Consider the following 15,471-nt stretch of genomic DNA (forward strand, 5'->3'; position numbering starts at 1 on the left):
GGATTTCGTAGCTAAATTAGAGCCAGGTGCACAGCTCAGGCCTTGCTTGACCTTTGATGGTTTGCTGATCTCTTTACTATAAGTGTGCGTAAGTAAGATGGTATAAACGGCTTGCCTTTTTCTCAAAACCCTGAAGGTCATTACAGTTTTAATATGCTCAGGTGGTGCTTCAAAGAACTCTTTGTTATTTTACACAGCTAATTCTAAGTAGATCGACATGATATTTCCAGTACTAGAACCTCAATTAAGCCCTTTATTCTTGTAAAACCTTATTTCTGTTAAAGCTTGACAGTCCCACATTGCTAAACCTGAATGTTTTGGAACTTTTTTTTTTAGCCTTAGAGTAAGTGTGTCTAAAAATAAACTGGCATCAACTTTTTTGGTATCATTTAATATGCACAACAAACCCACTAACCTGAAAAAAGCAGAGTTATGTTTTGAAGGAGATTTGACTTCCAAAAAAACAAAGCAAAGTTTAAGCTTTGACAACAAGCTGGGAAACAAAAGAAACCCAAGTCATTGAGGAAAAGTACCTAATCATCATGTCAGCTTGACGTACTCGATTGTAGGATGGAACTTTCTTTTCTGTAATCTGTTTTGAAAGCCATGAAATAGTTGATAGCAAATGTTAATCTCTCAAGATGTGTGAACCCTCTAAAAAAAACAAGCACCACAGACCCGGTTTGCATGGTGTTGACCTGAATAAGGGGATAATGTGCTTAAGCAGCTTATTCATTCTTCAGTGCCCTTTGGAAAGGGAGCGGCTCCACAATGGTTTGCCACTCAGGGCTCAGACGTGACCACTGTTCTTTTCACTTGCTGAATGTTTCATTCTTTTGTCTCCGCCCTGGGTTTCTTCATAGGTTGTTCCAAACAGGAATATAAAGGAACTTTTTGGGGCTATTTCTTGTCGAACTGTAACGTTTGTGAAGCAGAATGCATTGAGCTGTAAAGGAATTTTGAACTCTGGATATATAGCTGGTCAAGCTTTTCATCAGAGATGTGTCACTGAATTAATTGTCTCTGCTTTCAAGACTTCCCAGGCTGGAAGTTTAAACATACCCCAGAAACATTGTATTAATTGTTTAAATATTACACGTTAAATTTCAGTGTCAGAGATATGTGAATAAATTCATGTAGCGGAGCTGTTTCAGAGTTCTGAGTTTTACCATTGCCTATAGATTTAAATGCTCGCAAACACAGAAGAAGGAAAAGTGGCAAAAAGAGCCTATGTTTCAAGGCAGACCCATGGCTTGTTTAGCACTTTTTAAGCAGCATAACTGCAAATGCCTGTTTCTCTTGAACTTTCACAGAATCACTGCCCAACTTAAGCTGGCTTCTTGAAGGAATCAGCATGACTCAGTCTGGCCACAAAGTTTTTTGGAAACGTGTCTTCAGAATTAAAAAAATAAAGGGACCAAAGATTTTTATTTTTTTTTTTCATTTTGAGCATTGTTTTACAAAATGAAAAAAGAGACATTGTTTAATAAAAAGCTTGTGGAAGTAAAGCTGAGTTGGACCATGGAGCATGCGATATGCTTGCACAGAACACAGAGTAGCAGAAGCCTACTGGCATGGAAAGCTGCAGCCATGGGATTTTAGAAATGGGATTGCTGTTTCTGAATCCTACCACGATGTTCCTGACAGAGGCTCCTGCTGCTCGGCAGCTCTGCTTTCCAACCTTGCGTGCTCAGTTTGGTGGGAAGCTCGAGGCAACTCCCACGAGGTTTCCAAACTTGTCTTAAGATTTCACATTGCTAAACAGTTCATCAAAATTTATGTCCCAGACAAATAAAATTATCCTTGATTTGTCATATTTTCCTGACGTCTTTTTAAATAACTAGGCAAACTCAAACTGGAAATGAAAAAATAATTCCAGAAATAGTTCTTGACTACAAAATTGAAAATGGTTGTATAAAAATTAAAGAAGAGCATACAAAAGAGAAAATTGCTTTGGAAAGTACCTGTCATCAAGCTCTTGCCAGTTTTTCCTGCGGTATTTGGAATAGGTACAGAATTAAGATTTTTATTTTGCTGCTAGAATACCTAGAATAATGTAAATACACAGGTAAAATTACTTCAGCCAAAGAATGTGCTACTTAAACATGAGTGCTACATAGAATTGGTGAAGGGTAGAAATAGAATGCTTACAATGTAATGACTTCACTTTCATTTACAAAGTAATTTTTAACTTTGAGCTTTATTTGTTCTCCAGTACAAACATGTGAACTAACAGCTCCTGAAATTCTGTGAGTAATATTTTAGAAATAGTTTGTTTTGAAGTGGTGGTCAATTTAACAACAATTTTAGAAAAATCAGCTTTTAATCCTGCTGAATTTTTACACTGATTTTTTTAAAACATTCTAATCTGATATCTTTAATATTTTGTGGAAGTGGAGAGAAAAGTGAGGAAGAGACAAACATCTCTATCTGTAGGTCTGTGTCAGAATGCTCCCAGAGGATGCAGAATACCACTAAAGGTTTTAAGTTTCTTAATGATTCAAATCAGTCTCCAGCTGGGGCTTGTGACCCAAAGGATTTTTCAGTTCTACAACACAGAAAAGCTGTGAGGGGAATTTAGGCATTTTTCTAAAATACAGGAATCAGATTTCTGATTCCCAACGTGAAGCAGGCTTAGCAAGCTGTCCAGCTTTCTTACTTTGTGTTGTACATTGAAGGCTCTCTCCTGGAAGGAGAGGCATTGGTCTGTATTTTTCTTCAGGATATTTTCCTAATTGAAGCTGTTGTACAACTTTCTGTAGCCATGTTGGTTTTGCAAATTGGTTTTGGATGAAAAATGTTTAGTCAAGCTCCTGACGAATTCTGCAAGCTGTTTGGGCATGTGTGGGAGGATTGCACACTAGATACAAAGGAGAAACAAACTTACTCATTTTCAGAGGTCTGTGAGAAATAACAGCAAAGAGTGTCTTTATATGAGAGTTCGTGGGAGAGCTAGTGAGTGTTGAGACTAGGGAATTGCTGTAGCTGAAGTGAATTATCAAAAGTGATTGCAAAACACTTTGAACACATTTAGTATTTTCTAAGTTATAATTTGGTAATACATCAGACCAAAACAAGACCTTCTAGTAGCTTGGAAGGAAAAGGTCAAAGGCTTGTTTATGTTTTGGCATATTGAATTTTAGAAAGCAGCACATTTTCTGAATATCAGCTCATCACACAGTTGAAATGATGGACGCTGGGAGAGATTTGTGAAACATGATGATAAAAGCAAAGAAAATGGCTTTTTTAAAATGGCAGAGCACTGTCAGGATGTCAAGGAAAGAGAGAAAAGTACTGACTAAAGCTTTAAAAGATACTTTTGAAACCTGACTTCCCAGAATAAACTTTTAGTTTTTCACTTAGAAACAATAAGCTTCCTTTGAGACGAGAGTATCCCTTTTCCTTGATACAAAAGGGTGTTTCTTTAATCTCTTTGTTGCGTTTCTTCAGTCTTTATACAGAGGTGGATAAATGGATATGTACTTCATATGCTTGGGTTAATCCTCAAACACTGTATTGTTGTCCCCTTCTTATTAACTTAGAGTGTACTAGTGTAACTTGCTCATGTAATAGTTCAAACTTTTTTTTTTTTAACAGGCGCTGCTGAAAGATCCTTTGTATATTGGGCTGAGGCACAAGAGAATCAGAGGTCAAGCGTACGATGATCTTCTTGATGAATTCATGGAAGCTGTGACCTCAAGGTATGTGATATATCTGTGCTATTCATTGGTGAATTCCACTGTGAACTTCATCTTTGGAGAAGTAAAGGTCAGTAGCTTATGAAAGGAAGACAGAGTTGTTATGTTCCTGATCATTTTTATTTTGATCATAGTATTGTGTAAGTTTATTACTGCCTGAACTACTTGCCTTTAATATTGCAGTTTTATGAATTCACTGCATGAGTGGTAAAGCTCATCTTGAGATGAATGAACTAGTTTTTCAACCTTTTTTTTTTTGAGATTTGGATTGTTAAGTATTTGCCTAATAATTTTCTATGCCTAGCGCTATGCCTACGTGATTTTCTCTGCCTCTGTGATTTCATGTGTGAGATGTCAGCGGCTTGAAAGAAACTATGGTACTTGGCAACGCCTACCACTGCCCCCACCAAAACCACGACAGGACTAAGCTTTCAATGTTTTGGTTTTAAATGTCATGGTATGGACCTATACCAAGTCAACTCTTTCTCTTCCTTCTTTTTTTCCTATATGGAAAGTAGTTAAATTTATTATTAGAACATGATGCATGAAATAGTTCTTCTCACATGTCAAATAACACGTTTGCTCATATTTTCCTTGTTTGTTAAAGTATTTGGAGTTCTAGCCTTACATTCAGTGTGTATACCTAAAATAGCCTAAGTGCCAGGATCCTTAGCAGAATGTGTTTTCTGCATCTGCATCTCAAAGCTGGGGCTGAGCTGGGGGACCTGGAAATAGTTTCCAGCTCCTCAGTCTTGACTTGTACCCCATCTGCATTTTGACTCTATGCTGGGACCTTAGCTGGATGTGCACAACCTCTATTCTATCTGCCCTAGTTCCTGTGCAAAAGAAACGTGGACAAGCAGGTAGTATTAATTTTCATGCCTGAAGCACATGTTTCTTCATATATTTCTATACTCTTCCCCATTACCCCCACTTGACTGACACTCCCTTGTTTGTAATCTTGCTATGGAAGTTCCTGATTTGTCTCTACCGTGTAATGTACTCTTCTGACTATTCCCTTTTAGATAAAATTGATGTATTTTCACATCATTATTTCCTAATAGAAAGTTCAGAGCATTAGAAATTGCTCTGTATACCACATTTTGAGAATCTCCAACTTAATGCATTCCCTAACTCACCCTTTCATTAAAATGAACCACAGTTGTTCGTACTGAAGGAAATCATCAGAGTCAAATGAGATTATCTTAATAATATTTGAAGGTCTGGTTGACATGCTCTTTTTACTTGAACATCTTTAAAACTCTGTAATTTTGAGCAATTTTGAGCAATTTGTGTTTGCTTGACCTTGTGAAAGATCACTTTGTTCTCAGCTAAATCTGTCGTGGTCTACAATGGTGTAATTTATTCCATGTTTAAAGTGGAGCACTTACAAATTATAATTCAAACTTTGTGTGGCTTACTTGTGAATTGTTTTGGCTGTAGTGTGACATCTATATTGATACTTAGTTGCTAAGGTGAAGGGAAAAGCGATGTAGTTAAGTGTCCTGGTTTGGCTGGGACAGAATCCCAGCCCAGCCATGCTAGGCAGGCTATTAGCAGTTTTGAGTCAGCCAGGGCAGCTGCCCTGAGTGAGCTACAGGGGTAGCCCACACCATAATGTCATGGTCATTGTAAAGGGGGAAGATGGTATTCTACCTGTGGGGTTCCTGCTGGTCTTCCTTTGGCTTGTCCCAAGGACTGCTCTCTGGTTAATTGTGATGACTGGATATTCATTTGGCTGAGTACAACTCTGTATATCTCTGTTGGTATTGATGTTGTTTCACTTCTACCCACGGGTACGCTCTCCTTTTTCCTGATTCCCCTTCCTGGCTGCTGAGGAGTCATAGGGTGATAGAGCGGCTGTTACAATTTAGCCTTAGGTACAGGCTAAATGTAGATATTAAGTTGAAATCAAGTCTATTTGCTCAATTTCGTATGTTCCTAAATTCAAATTTGTGTTTAGCATGCTGCTGGCAGATTCAGCACTTGCAGCTGATACTGGTGTGGTGGGTCTGACTGTTAAAGATGCAGGTCATCATTTGCTTTATTGTGTATTACTTTCCCTTTCCAGCCATTGTGGTGATCTGGGTAGCTGTATGCTTTGGTTAAATGCTGGTTATCTTTTCCTTGTGAAAGTTTCTCTTATGTTTTTTATCTTTTCACTTTTGTTAGCTGCTGGCTGTTTCAGAGAGAGTATTTTCATTGCTAATCTTAGATGCATGTTTGGTCTCTTACATTTTAGGTTAGTCATATTTATTGTTAGTTGTTGCCATGGTAATCCAGAAGAGGCTTTCTTATTTAGTATTGCCTAATCAATTCTGAGAATGGGAGAAGTTCTGGGGAAGTCTGTTGTGATTTCGGTACCATGGAGTATTCATTTCCAAGACATACCTAACTATGAACATTGTAAAGCATGAGGCTGTCCTGTATTTATAGTAAGGCAAATTTAAAAACAGGCTTTTAATGTGATGACAAATATTTTCAAGTTGGAAAACCACATTAAATACCTATTTATAGATCTCTTTCACCTTCGTAATTCTCCAGAGAAGCCAAATGATAATAGAAGCGAGAGCCCCATTTTAGCAGCACCGCCTGGGAACAAGCTGTACAGGCAGTGCACTTGTGCAGGCTCTTCATTGGCTTCCAGGGTATCTTCCTAGGCGTGCACATCACCTTGATTGATAAATTTTGAAAAACTAGGGATTTTTATAACCTGGTGCAGCATCATTTATAGTGTTTCATGTTGAAATGTCACATTTATAGTGTGTTGCCATGCGTAATAAAGAATATGCTTTATAAAAACCTGTGTCATATGAACTTTCATTAACTGCAATACTTTCCTTTGCTCAGCCTCCACTTCTGTTCACCCCCAAAAAGTTCTTATGAAAGAAAATCATTTATGAAAGAGCCAGGATTTTTTAAAAAGCAAACAAACCAACCAGAACTTAAACCAACCATTATTAAAAGATTTTGGTAGAGTATCCAGTGTGCTATCATGGCAGAATGGAACTAGTACAATGTGATTTTTACCAGATGTGGGAAGGCAGAAGCATATGGAAAGTATCTGGATTTCTGTTGACATAAATCCAGTGAACAGCTTTTATTTATTTACATGTGTATACATTCATCTGTTTATTACCAGTACCAGCAGCTGCCCTCTCTGAGGACAGGTGCTATAATATCTCTGGAAATTACCAGGTGTTTCTTGCTTTTGTGTTGGTGCGGTAATTTAGGGGAACAGGAATATTCTAATTGGAACGAATGTTTTATAACATGGGAAAATAATGGACAGTTATCTTCATCAATTAAGAGCATAAATCAAACAGGAATTCAGAAATGTTTGTTAAGTTTCTGCCCTATGGAGGAATGGGTCGTAAAACATTTTACACAGAGAAGTAAACTTTTCCAAATGACAATTTGTTTGTAAATATCTATGTTTACAGGGGAAACCCTAGAGGGAGGGATTGCTAAGCAAGACTTTGGTAGGTGGGATTGCAGAATGACAGAATGGAAGGAGTTGGAAGGGACCTCTGAAGATCATCTAGTCCAACCCCCCTGCTAAAGTAGGTTTGCCTAGAGCAGGTCGCACAGCTTTGCGTCCAAGTGAATTCTGAGTATCTCCAGAGAAGGAGACTCCACAGCCTCCCTGGGCAGCCTGTTCCAGTGCTCTGCAGCCCTCAAAGTCAAGAAGTTGTTCCTCATGTTGAGGTGGAACTTCCTGTGCTCCAGTTTGTGTCCGTTGCCCCTTGTCCTGTCACTGGGCACCACTGAAAAGAGCCTGGCCCCATCCTCTTCGTACCCGCCCTTTAGGTATTTGTAAGTGTCGATAAGGTCCCCTCTCAGTCTTTTCTTCTCAAGGCTAAAGAGCCCCAGGTCTCTCAGCCTTTCCTCGTAACAGAGATGCTCCAGTCCCCTCATCATCTTTGTAGCCCTCCGCTGGACTCTCTCCAGTAGTTCCCTGTCCCTTTTGAACTATGGGGTGCACAAAATTGGACACAGTACTTCAGGTGTGGCCTCACCAGGGCAGAGTTGCAGGGGAGGAGAACCTCCCTCAACCTGCTGGCCACGCTCTTCTTAATGCACCCCAGGACACCATTGTCCTTCTTGGCCACAAGGGCACATTACTGGCTCATGGTCAACTTGCTGTCCACCAGACCTCCCAGATCCTTCTCAGCAGAGCTGCTCTCCAGCAGGTTGACCCCCAACCTGTACTGGTGTGTGGGGTTGTTCCTCCCTAGGTGCAGGACCCTACACTTGCCCTTATGGAACCTCATCATGTTCCCCTCTGCCGAACTCTCCAGCCTGTCCAGGTCTCACTGAATGGCAGCACAGCCTTCTGACGTGTCAGCCACCCCTCCCATTTCTGTATCATCAGCAAACTTACTGAGGGTGCACTCTGTCCCTTCATCCAGGTTGTTGATGAACATGTTGAATAGGACTGCTGATGTTGCTGATGTCAAGGTGGACAACATCCACTGCTCTCCCTTCAGCCAGCCAGCCAGTCGTGTCATCATAGAAGGCTATCAGGTTGGTCAGCATGATTTCCGCTTGGTGAATCTATGCTGACTACTCCCGATAATCATCTTTTCCTCCACATGCTTAGAGGTGATACCCAGCATGAGCTGTTCCATCATCTTTCCAGGGATGGAGGTGAGGCTTATTGGTCTGTAGTTTTCTGGGTCCTCCTTCTTGCCCTTTTTTGAAGACTGGAGTGACTTTTGTTTTCTTCCAGTCCTCAGGCACCTCTCTTGTCCTCCATGACCTTTCAAAGATGTTGGAGAGCAGCTTGGGTCGATCCACCAAGGCTTCCTGTGTAACCAGAGGAAATAACTCTTTTTATTCCAGATCCTATTTCTTCCCTAGTTGCCTGCAAAGAGAAATACATCAATGGCCAAGAGGTATTCATGTACAACGGTGAAGGTATTATGGAAACACTTGAGGGGAAAATATGTGGAATGGAGATGGAACAAGAAATGAAGGCAGAGGGAAAAAGCACATTTTTAAATAACAGGAGCTTGAGTTTCCTTGTCTAATGCAAAAAGTAGATTTAAAGGGTCTGGAAATTTTTCCCTTATTTTGGAGGACATTTCATTTTCACAAATGTGGTAAAGTGAACTCCTTCCTGAACCCCTCCAAAAAATGCCAGAGGAGAGAAGCACAGCATCCTACCATCCTGCTGCTTTCTGCAGCAGATCATCGCCAATGGAAGGCACTGTATACTGGGTAGGGACAATACTGACTTGCACCTCTGATCTATGAACACATAGGGAACTTTTGGAAAATGAAAGAATCTGGTGTAATTCCCACAGGTTATTTCCTTGCCCACTTACCACAACCCCAAGGAATTAGACGAAATTATTATTCTGCTATAAGCTAAACCCCATGGTTTTGTGATGTGTAAAAGCAACCCTGTATCACTGAAATTGTCTTTCTGTGCGCACATGATGGTGAGTTTTCAGTTTCACTTTAAGATGCAAAAAAATAGTGGTGGACCTTGAAAAGTAGTGTCATGTGTCATTTATGTTCTCTTCTGTAATCGTATTTTAATTAAACCCTTCTCCACTCTTTATATGCTGTGCTTTTCTCAAGTTTGTAAGCTATAAACCAAGCTGCTGACAATTGCAATTCAGTATGTTCTGTCCTAAATTACCATGATGTAGTCATTATTCCTCATTTGCCTGATTACATTATACACAGATGGTAGCAGGGTTTCATTTGACATGTGTTACTTTAAAACAGTGTTTTATAGTAAGTATGGTTTATCTAACTTGGAGAACAACTGTAAAAGTAATACATCCACAAAACAAAAATACACAAATATTTTAATAGATGTTTTCATTTAGTAGATTACATTGGGATGTAATTAATTTTGTAAATAACAATTAGTTCAAACAGCCCTTACTTTTGGCAAGAGAATGTACTGGCAAGAAGTCAACATACAAGGTGCTTATAGTTGTGCATCGTTAAGGAAGTGGTTGCACCACACAATGTTTCTGACAGTATGTTCAAGCACAGATTGTGAGTACAAGAACATTCATGCCTCTGTCCTCTTGTGCACTTGTGGAAGGCCAAGACTTATATCATGCCTCTGTATTCCTGTATTGTTAAGTTAAAGCGACTGTCAGAAAGTGTGCAGGAAGAAATACTGCTGCAACAACTCCCTCCTATGGCAGACATGGTGAAGATCTTTCTCTTTAGAGATTTTTTTCCCTCAGTGGGACTTAGGCCCTTTGAGGCAATTTTGCAAGTCTCTGACAACCTATTCCTTCCACCGCTCAGTGAACATTACCTTCCTAGTGAAGACCACGGTGGACAGCAGGGTGGGAGAAAGGTGGATCCGTAGACAAAAGACCATACGCAGCCTTGACTACAGTTAGTTGCTCTTTGAACCTACCCTCAGTTACTTCCTGTGGTTGTCTGAAGTTCATTTCCAGTCATTGATGGGTTTGTGTTCTTCCTACAACTGCTTGGACCCAGGGCTCAGGCTTCCTTGCCCATCTAGACTCCCAGGTGGACTTTACTTTTATACTGATAGGGTAAAACCATTCAAGAGCATCCTTAGATTGTTCGCCTATTAAAAAGGCCCTCAAACTCAAAAACATTGTGTTTTTGAAACAGGGACTATTGCTTTGGATAGTGGAGAGTGTTGTGTAAGAGGAAAACTCAGTTTGATAAGCTGGGTTTATTTTTGTCCTGATTCAAGCAGCTGTGATGGTTCACCTGAGGAAAATCTTCAAATTTTGTGGCTAACCATGATGCCTTTTAACTATTATCATGTGCAACATTTAAATTCTCAATGGATGATACTTCTAGGAAGTTTGTTAAGGAACTCATCACCCATCCTCAGGCTGTGGTGTTTAGTTGGGGTACTCTGTTTGGAGTTGTTCTCACCTACATTTCTAGGGGAAAAGGAGAAGTAACTTGGCTGTAGTATGTTTGAGATGGAATGCTTGTGTGCACATTTGCTGCTCCTTCAGTTGTGAAATCCAGGGGACTCTGAGGTGGAAGAAAGAAGACTGGTTGGAAGGTACCTACTTCCACATGTTCCATTAGGGAAGGGGGAACAGATTAATTAATTTACCCCCAGTATGTATATCCTTATAAACAATACATCACAGAAAGAACATAGGCAAGCAAGCAATCTTTTTGTTATTTGGTGCCTTGTACCCCTCTTCTTCCTTTTCCTGTTGGTTCATTTGCTGGCTGTATTAAATCTGATTGCTGGAAATGTTACAAATAAATGCTTTATGAACTTTTCAGACGCAGTAAGTGGCATAAGGAAAAGCGAATTGCTCAGTGAAGCAAAATCATAGCCAGATAGACAGACTCTGACCACATGAAGTTTATTTGTAGAAAGAGTCCTATTATTGTTTGTAAAGTGAAACCTTAAAGAAATTCTTAGCAAAAATCAGCAGAGGAGCCTTGGAGAAATAAAGCTTCATTCATTTCTTAAAGAAAACAGAGTAATGAAATCCTCAAACACAGTACTGGGGGGGAAAGCTATTGTTTTGATTTTGTGGGACAAGATAGAGAGAATGGGGGAATTTTTTTAGTATTTTTAATATGCCTCTTGTACCAAAACTGATTCTGGAGCTCAGAATTGGATGTATCCGTGTTCTAATAATGCTCAGCTATGTCCCAGAGTTGCTGCAGTCATTCAAAACCCAACAAGTGAAGAACATGCTGTTCTCAGGCTTTTCTTCTCCGAACTATTTTAAGAAGGGATTTTTCAAATGGAAAAGGCCTGGATAATCTCAGTTACTTCCCTTCCTCTTTTATAGCTCCAGCAAATGATGGGGAGGATTCTCAACAGAAGTTAGCTGGTGCAACTGTATTGTAAATGGAGTGAATGTTGATTTATTTGAATAATTTGTGCTAGTGTAATATTTTAACAAGGCTTATATTGTTGTTACAGAAGCATAGTAGTTTTCCAGGCCATCGGAAGCAGCAGTTTCTTAATTTATTTTTTCCTTTGGAAACTCTAGTGAAGTAAAATATCAAATTTTTGGCTTCAGCTCACATCAGAATGTAATAAGATATCTGTCCCTCCTATCCCAGCTCTGTTTCTCTCCCATTACAAGTCAAAAATTATTTCTACCTAGATTTAATCTCTAAGGAAAACTTACATTCACTGTCAGTCTGGCTAATGGGATTGAGTACCTCAGTGCTTCATCCCTCCCTGGTACTTTACCCCTACCAGACAGTGACATTGCCGTGCTTTACTCAGCATATCCCACCCCAAACTGCACCTGCTCCCACCTGAGATTCCTGATCTGTGGCAGCAGATCAGCCTGTGCTTGTGGGTGCCTCTGCTCTGCAGCTTGGGCTGGGGCTGCAGGACACCAAGAGTGGCAGGACTTTGGTAGCCTGACATTTGCTGGAAAATAAAGCCCCACTGCAGGAGGGCAGAAGGCAGCAGATACTGCTGAGGCCAGGGGCAATGGTATCCTTTCTCCAGGCCTGACCTAGGTGTCCTCACCTACCCAAACCAATCCTGCCCTGCATGAGAGGGCCCAGACTACCCAAAGGCCGTGGTCATCTCCCACCTAGGAAAGACTTAGATCTCTCCTTTCCCTGCACCCTCTGAGGCATATGTGCCAGTTACAAGGGATTTTACTGCTTGTTGACCACCCTGGGTAGATGACATAGATCAAACAGGTGGTGGTTTGAATTTCCTGATCTCCTGCATGAGTATGACTTTTAGAGTTAAATCTGCTTGTTACTGTCACAGAATAAGTGTCGCAGGGGTAAGAAGGAAACTTGGGTGTTGTAATCCTGCCCGGCCTCCTGAGACTGCAGATAGTTTTCTCCATTGTACTTCACAATAAAAAAAATTTTCAGGCAGTGCAGTTTCTGTAATGCAAAACATTGATGTCACAGGGTCTAGGTCAGTTCTCCTTTTAAAGGGAACAGCATTTATCAGATTGAATGCAAACCATAGAACACAAAATATTTAAGAGGATGTAGGGGATATAGCAGAGTCATTGCTGCAGACCCAGAGACTGGTGGGGCCACTGCATTTTAGTTAAGCACAACTGATCCACTGCTCAGGTCTCATGACGACCAGATGCAGAATGTTTAAAAGATTACCTGTAAGTTTGGTGGAACCTAAAAGACACCATCACCCAAGTGTTGGTTATTGTCTGGAGCAATGAAATTGTGGCATGTATCGTAAGAGTAATTACCTTGTTTTATGTCTGCTATGGATTATAAACAATGTTGTTGCCTGGTTGCCTACAAATAATAAGCCATTAATAAATATCACTGATAAAACCTATTAGTCATTTGGATGTTATTAATTGTTTTGCCTCTGGCTGATTTAACAATAAACCAGAATTTTTATTTTCAGTTATTAACACATCACTCTGTTAAATTATTTGACTGGACCAAGCTAAAAACGTAATAATTCATACACCTGAGAGAATTTGGAACAAGTCTATGAGTGTGGTAGAAGGAAGTTATTAGAGGTCACAGGCAGATTAAATGCTTTAAAGACTATCATAATGTATAGTGCATATATGCTCATAACAAATATTTGTTTCGGTCTAAGTTGCATTTGTTACCTTGCCCATCATGGCTCACGGTTTAGTATGTCACATACTTGCAAATTACTGTATAACTGTATTTTTATAGTTGTAGTTGTATCCTTTTTAAACACAATCTAGCGTGAGAGAATAGATATGTGGCCATGGATCTTCAGTGGATATCCTAGAACTGAAGTAAATTATTTTAGACCTTTTCATACCTGGGTATTGAAAGTTTTTTCTTGTAAGCATTTTCATCACTGTATTGAAAATCGATAGTGACATTAGATAAACAACTGTACTCCCAGATTAGACAAGCCACAGTATTCTGAGAATTTAATTATCCATGCTCCCTGAGATTGTTGTGAGACAGAGAACTTGTATGGGACCCTTGATTCTAGCAAGTCTTTGCAGGAAGTTGCGATGGAAACTTCAGTGGCTTCCCTGTCCATCCTAGAATCTGCAGTAGTTATCCATGTCCTTACATAGCAATATAGCCTACTGAAGTGTGGACATATGGGGCTTCTGAAGATCAAGATACTTCTTTTGTGGTGTTTAACTGTGGATTTAAATGCTGACTTGTAAAATGCAAGTATTTAACCATATCCCGAGATTATGGCCATCTTAGTCTTTCAGCTGTGCAAAGCTGGTGATACGAACTGTCTGCCAGAGATTTGGGACTAGGATCCGAAAGCGTGTCAGAACTTAATTTTGGGGTTGTATACATCATCAGTAAGTATGATCCATTTAAAAATAATATAAAATACCTTGAAGAAGTATCTTGTATGTCAAGAACATCCTACTTATGGACTTTTTCTGTGTCTTTTCAGTACAATAAACATATCCAGTGTCTATTATTGCATTCTCCATCAATCTGGCCTCTTTATAGTCCTTAAAGCTGTTGCAGAGTAAAATTTTTCCCCTTTTATACGTGGGAACTAGAGCAGTATATGAGAAAATTGGATTTAGTTGTCCTCTTGGGCACAATCAGATTGCCTAAACATATAGGGGTCCAGTGTCATACCCTATCTGGCCTCCAGGTGCCTTAGTTGTCCCACACGTCCACAGTCATTTCTGCCAGGTCTCTGTGGGTGCTGTGAGTGTCTTGGAAGGCACTAGGTTCCTGTGTTTGAACATCAAGCCCCAATGTTTATCTCTATCTCTAGGTGCCTGAACATTTTCAAACACTGGCTCTGAGTGACCTTCCTAGTGTTGCACAGGAAGACCATAGCAAATAGAGGAGAACCCTAAATATCTTTTGGGGGTGGCCTTCCACCTATACAGATATCCCTGACAACTTCTCATATGGATATAGTTTTGGTAAAATTAGAGGTTGTGTGCAGATTTTGCACTTGACTTGTTTTGGATGCTTAGAATTGCCTCTCTCCTTCTAATCCTGCAGTCTCTATACGAATTTCATGCCCATAAGGCATACTGAGGAGCTACAGAATGCTGCTTTTAATTGCAAGATTGTGCAATTGATTTATTTTACTTATTGTCTTTTTGTTTCATCTAGAGGTAAGGAGACAGTATTTGGTATCTGTAGAATTTTTGATACTTTTTGGAAATTCCAGATACACATCTTATTTCTGCATTAGCAATCACTAGTGTTTATACATCACTGTAAAAAATATTAGCCTGGAAATGGCTGAAAAATGCAATATGACACTTCAGACCCACTGCCATGTGTAGGTGCAGTTAAGTTTCACTTCACTGACACCCACAGTGGTGCCAGTGCTAATGTCTGAATGAATTATGTAATCTGTTTAGCTAATGTGTTTGTTTAGTTTCAAAAACTCTTTGCTATTTTATAAATGAGTTTATTTGAATAACTGGATTTCTGGAGTCCCCAGAATCAGATAATGGTTAGCTGGTAGGTCATCTTTATATAACTGGGGTGTATATGAGAAAAAAAAGGGACACATTTTGAAAAATAGACTGGGGTTTCAGTGATTTAAAGATCTTTTTGTCCTAATCCCTTACTTTCTTAGATCTTGCTAATAATTAGGGGGAAGAATTTCTGCTGCTGTCTCTGCATTGGCTCATGTAGAAGGAAATTCTCTATTATTTTATCTCCAGTACAGCATTACTTTGATATTTCTCCTTCTAAAAATGGGATTTAGCTTAGTACAAAACCAGAAAGTTATCTGTTTCAAACATTACACTTTGGAAATGGTGAGAAAAGTATCACTTAATTGGCTAACTTTATTTCAGAATTTGGTGGATTTTACCATCAAAGTCAATCATTC

General features: G+C 39.6%; 1 protein-coding gene across 1 annotated transcript in view; it reads left to right on the forward strand.

Annotated features, from left to right (window-relative positions):
- ME1 (malic enzyme 1) overlaps positions 1 to 15,471 on the forward strand; it is a 184,229-nt gene that overhangs the window by 102,560 nt on the left and 66,198 nt on the right. Inside the window, exon 6 of the mRNA XM_086461433.1 lies at positions 3,598 to 3,701. Within this exon, the coding sequence (XP_086317559.1) occupies positions 3,598 to 3,701 (104 nt within the window). The remainder of the gene's footprint in view (positions 1 to 3,597; positions 3,702 to 15,471) is intronic.

Source organism: Leptosomus discolor, chromosome 2 (genome assembly GCF_034619465.1).
Source record: "Leptosomus discolor isolate bLepDis1 chromosome 2, bLepDis1.hap2, whole genome shotgun sequence".
Classification (NCBI taxonomy): Eukaryota; Metazoa; Chordata; class Aves; order Leptosomiformes; family Leptosomidae; genus Leptosomus; species Leptosomus discolor.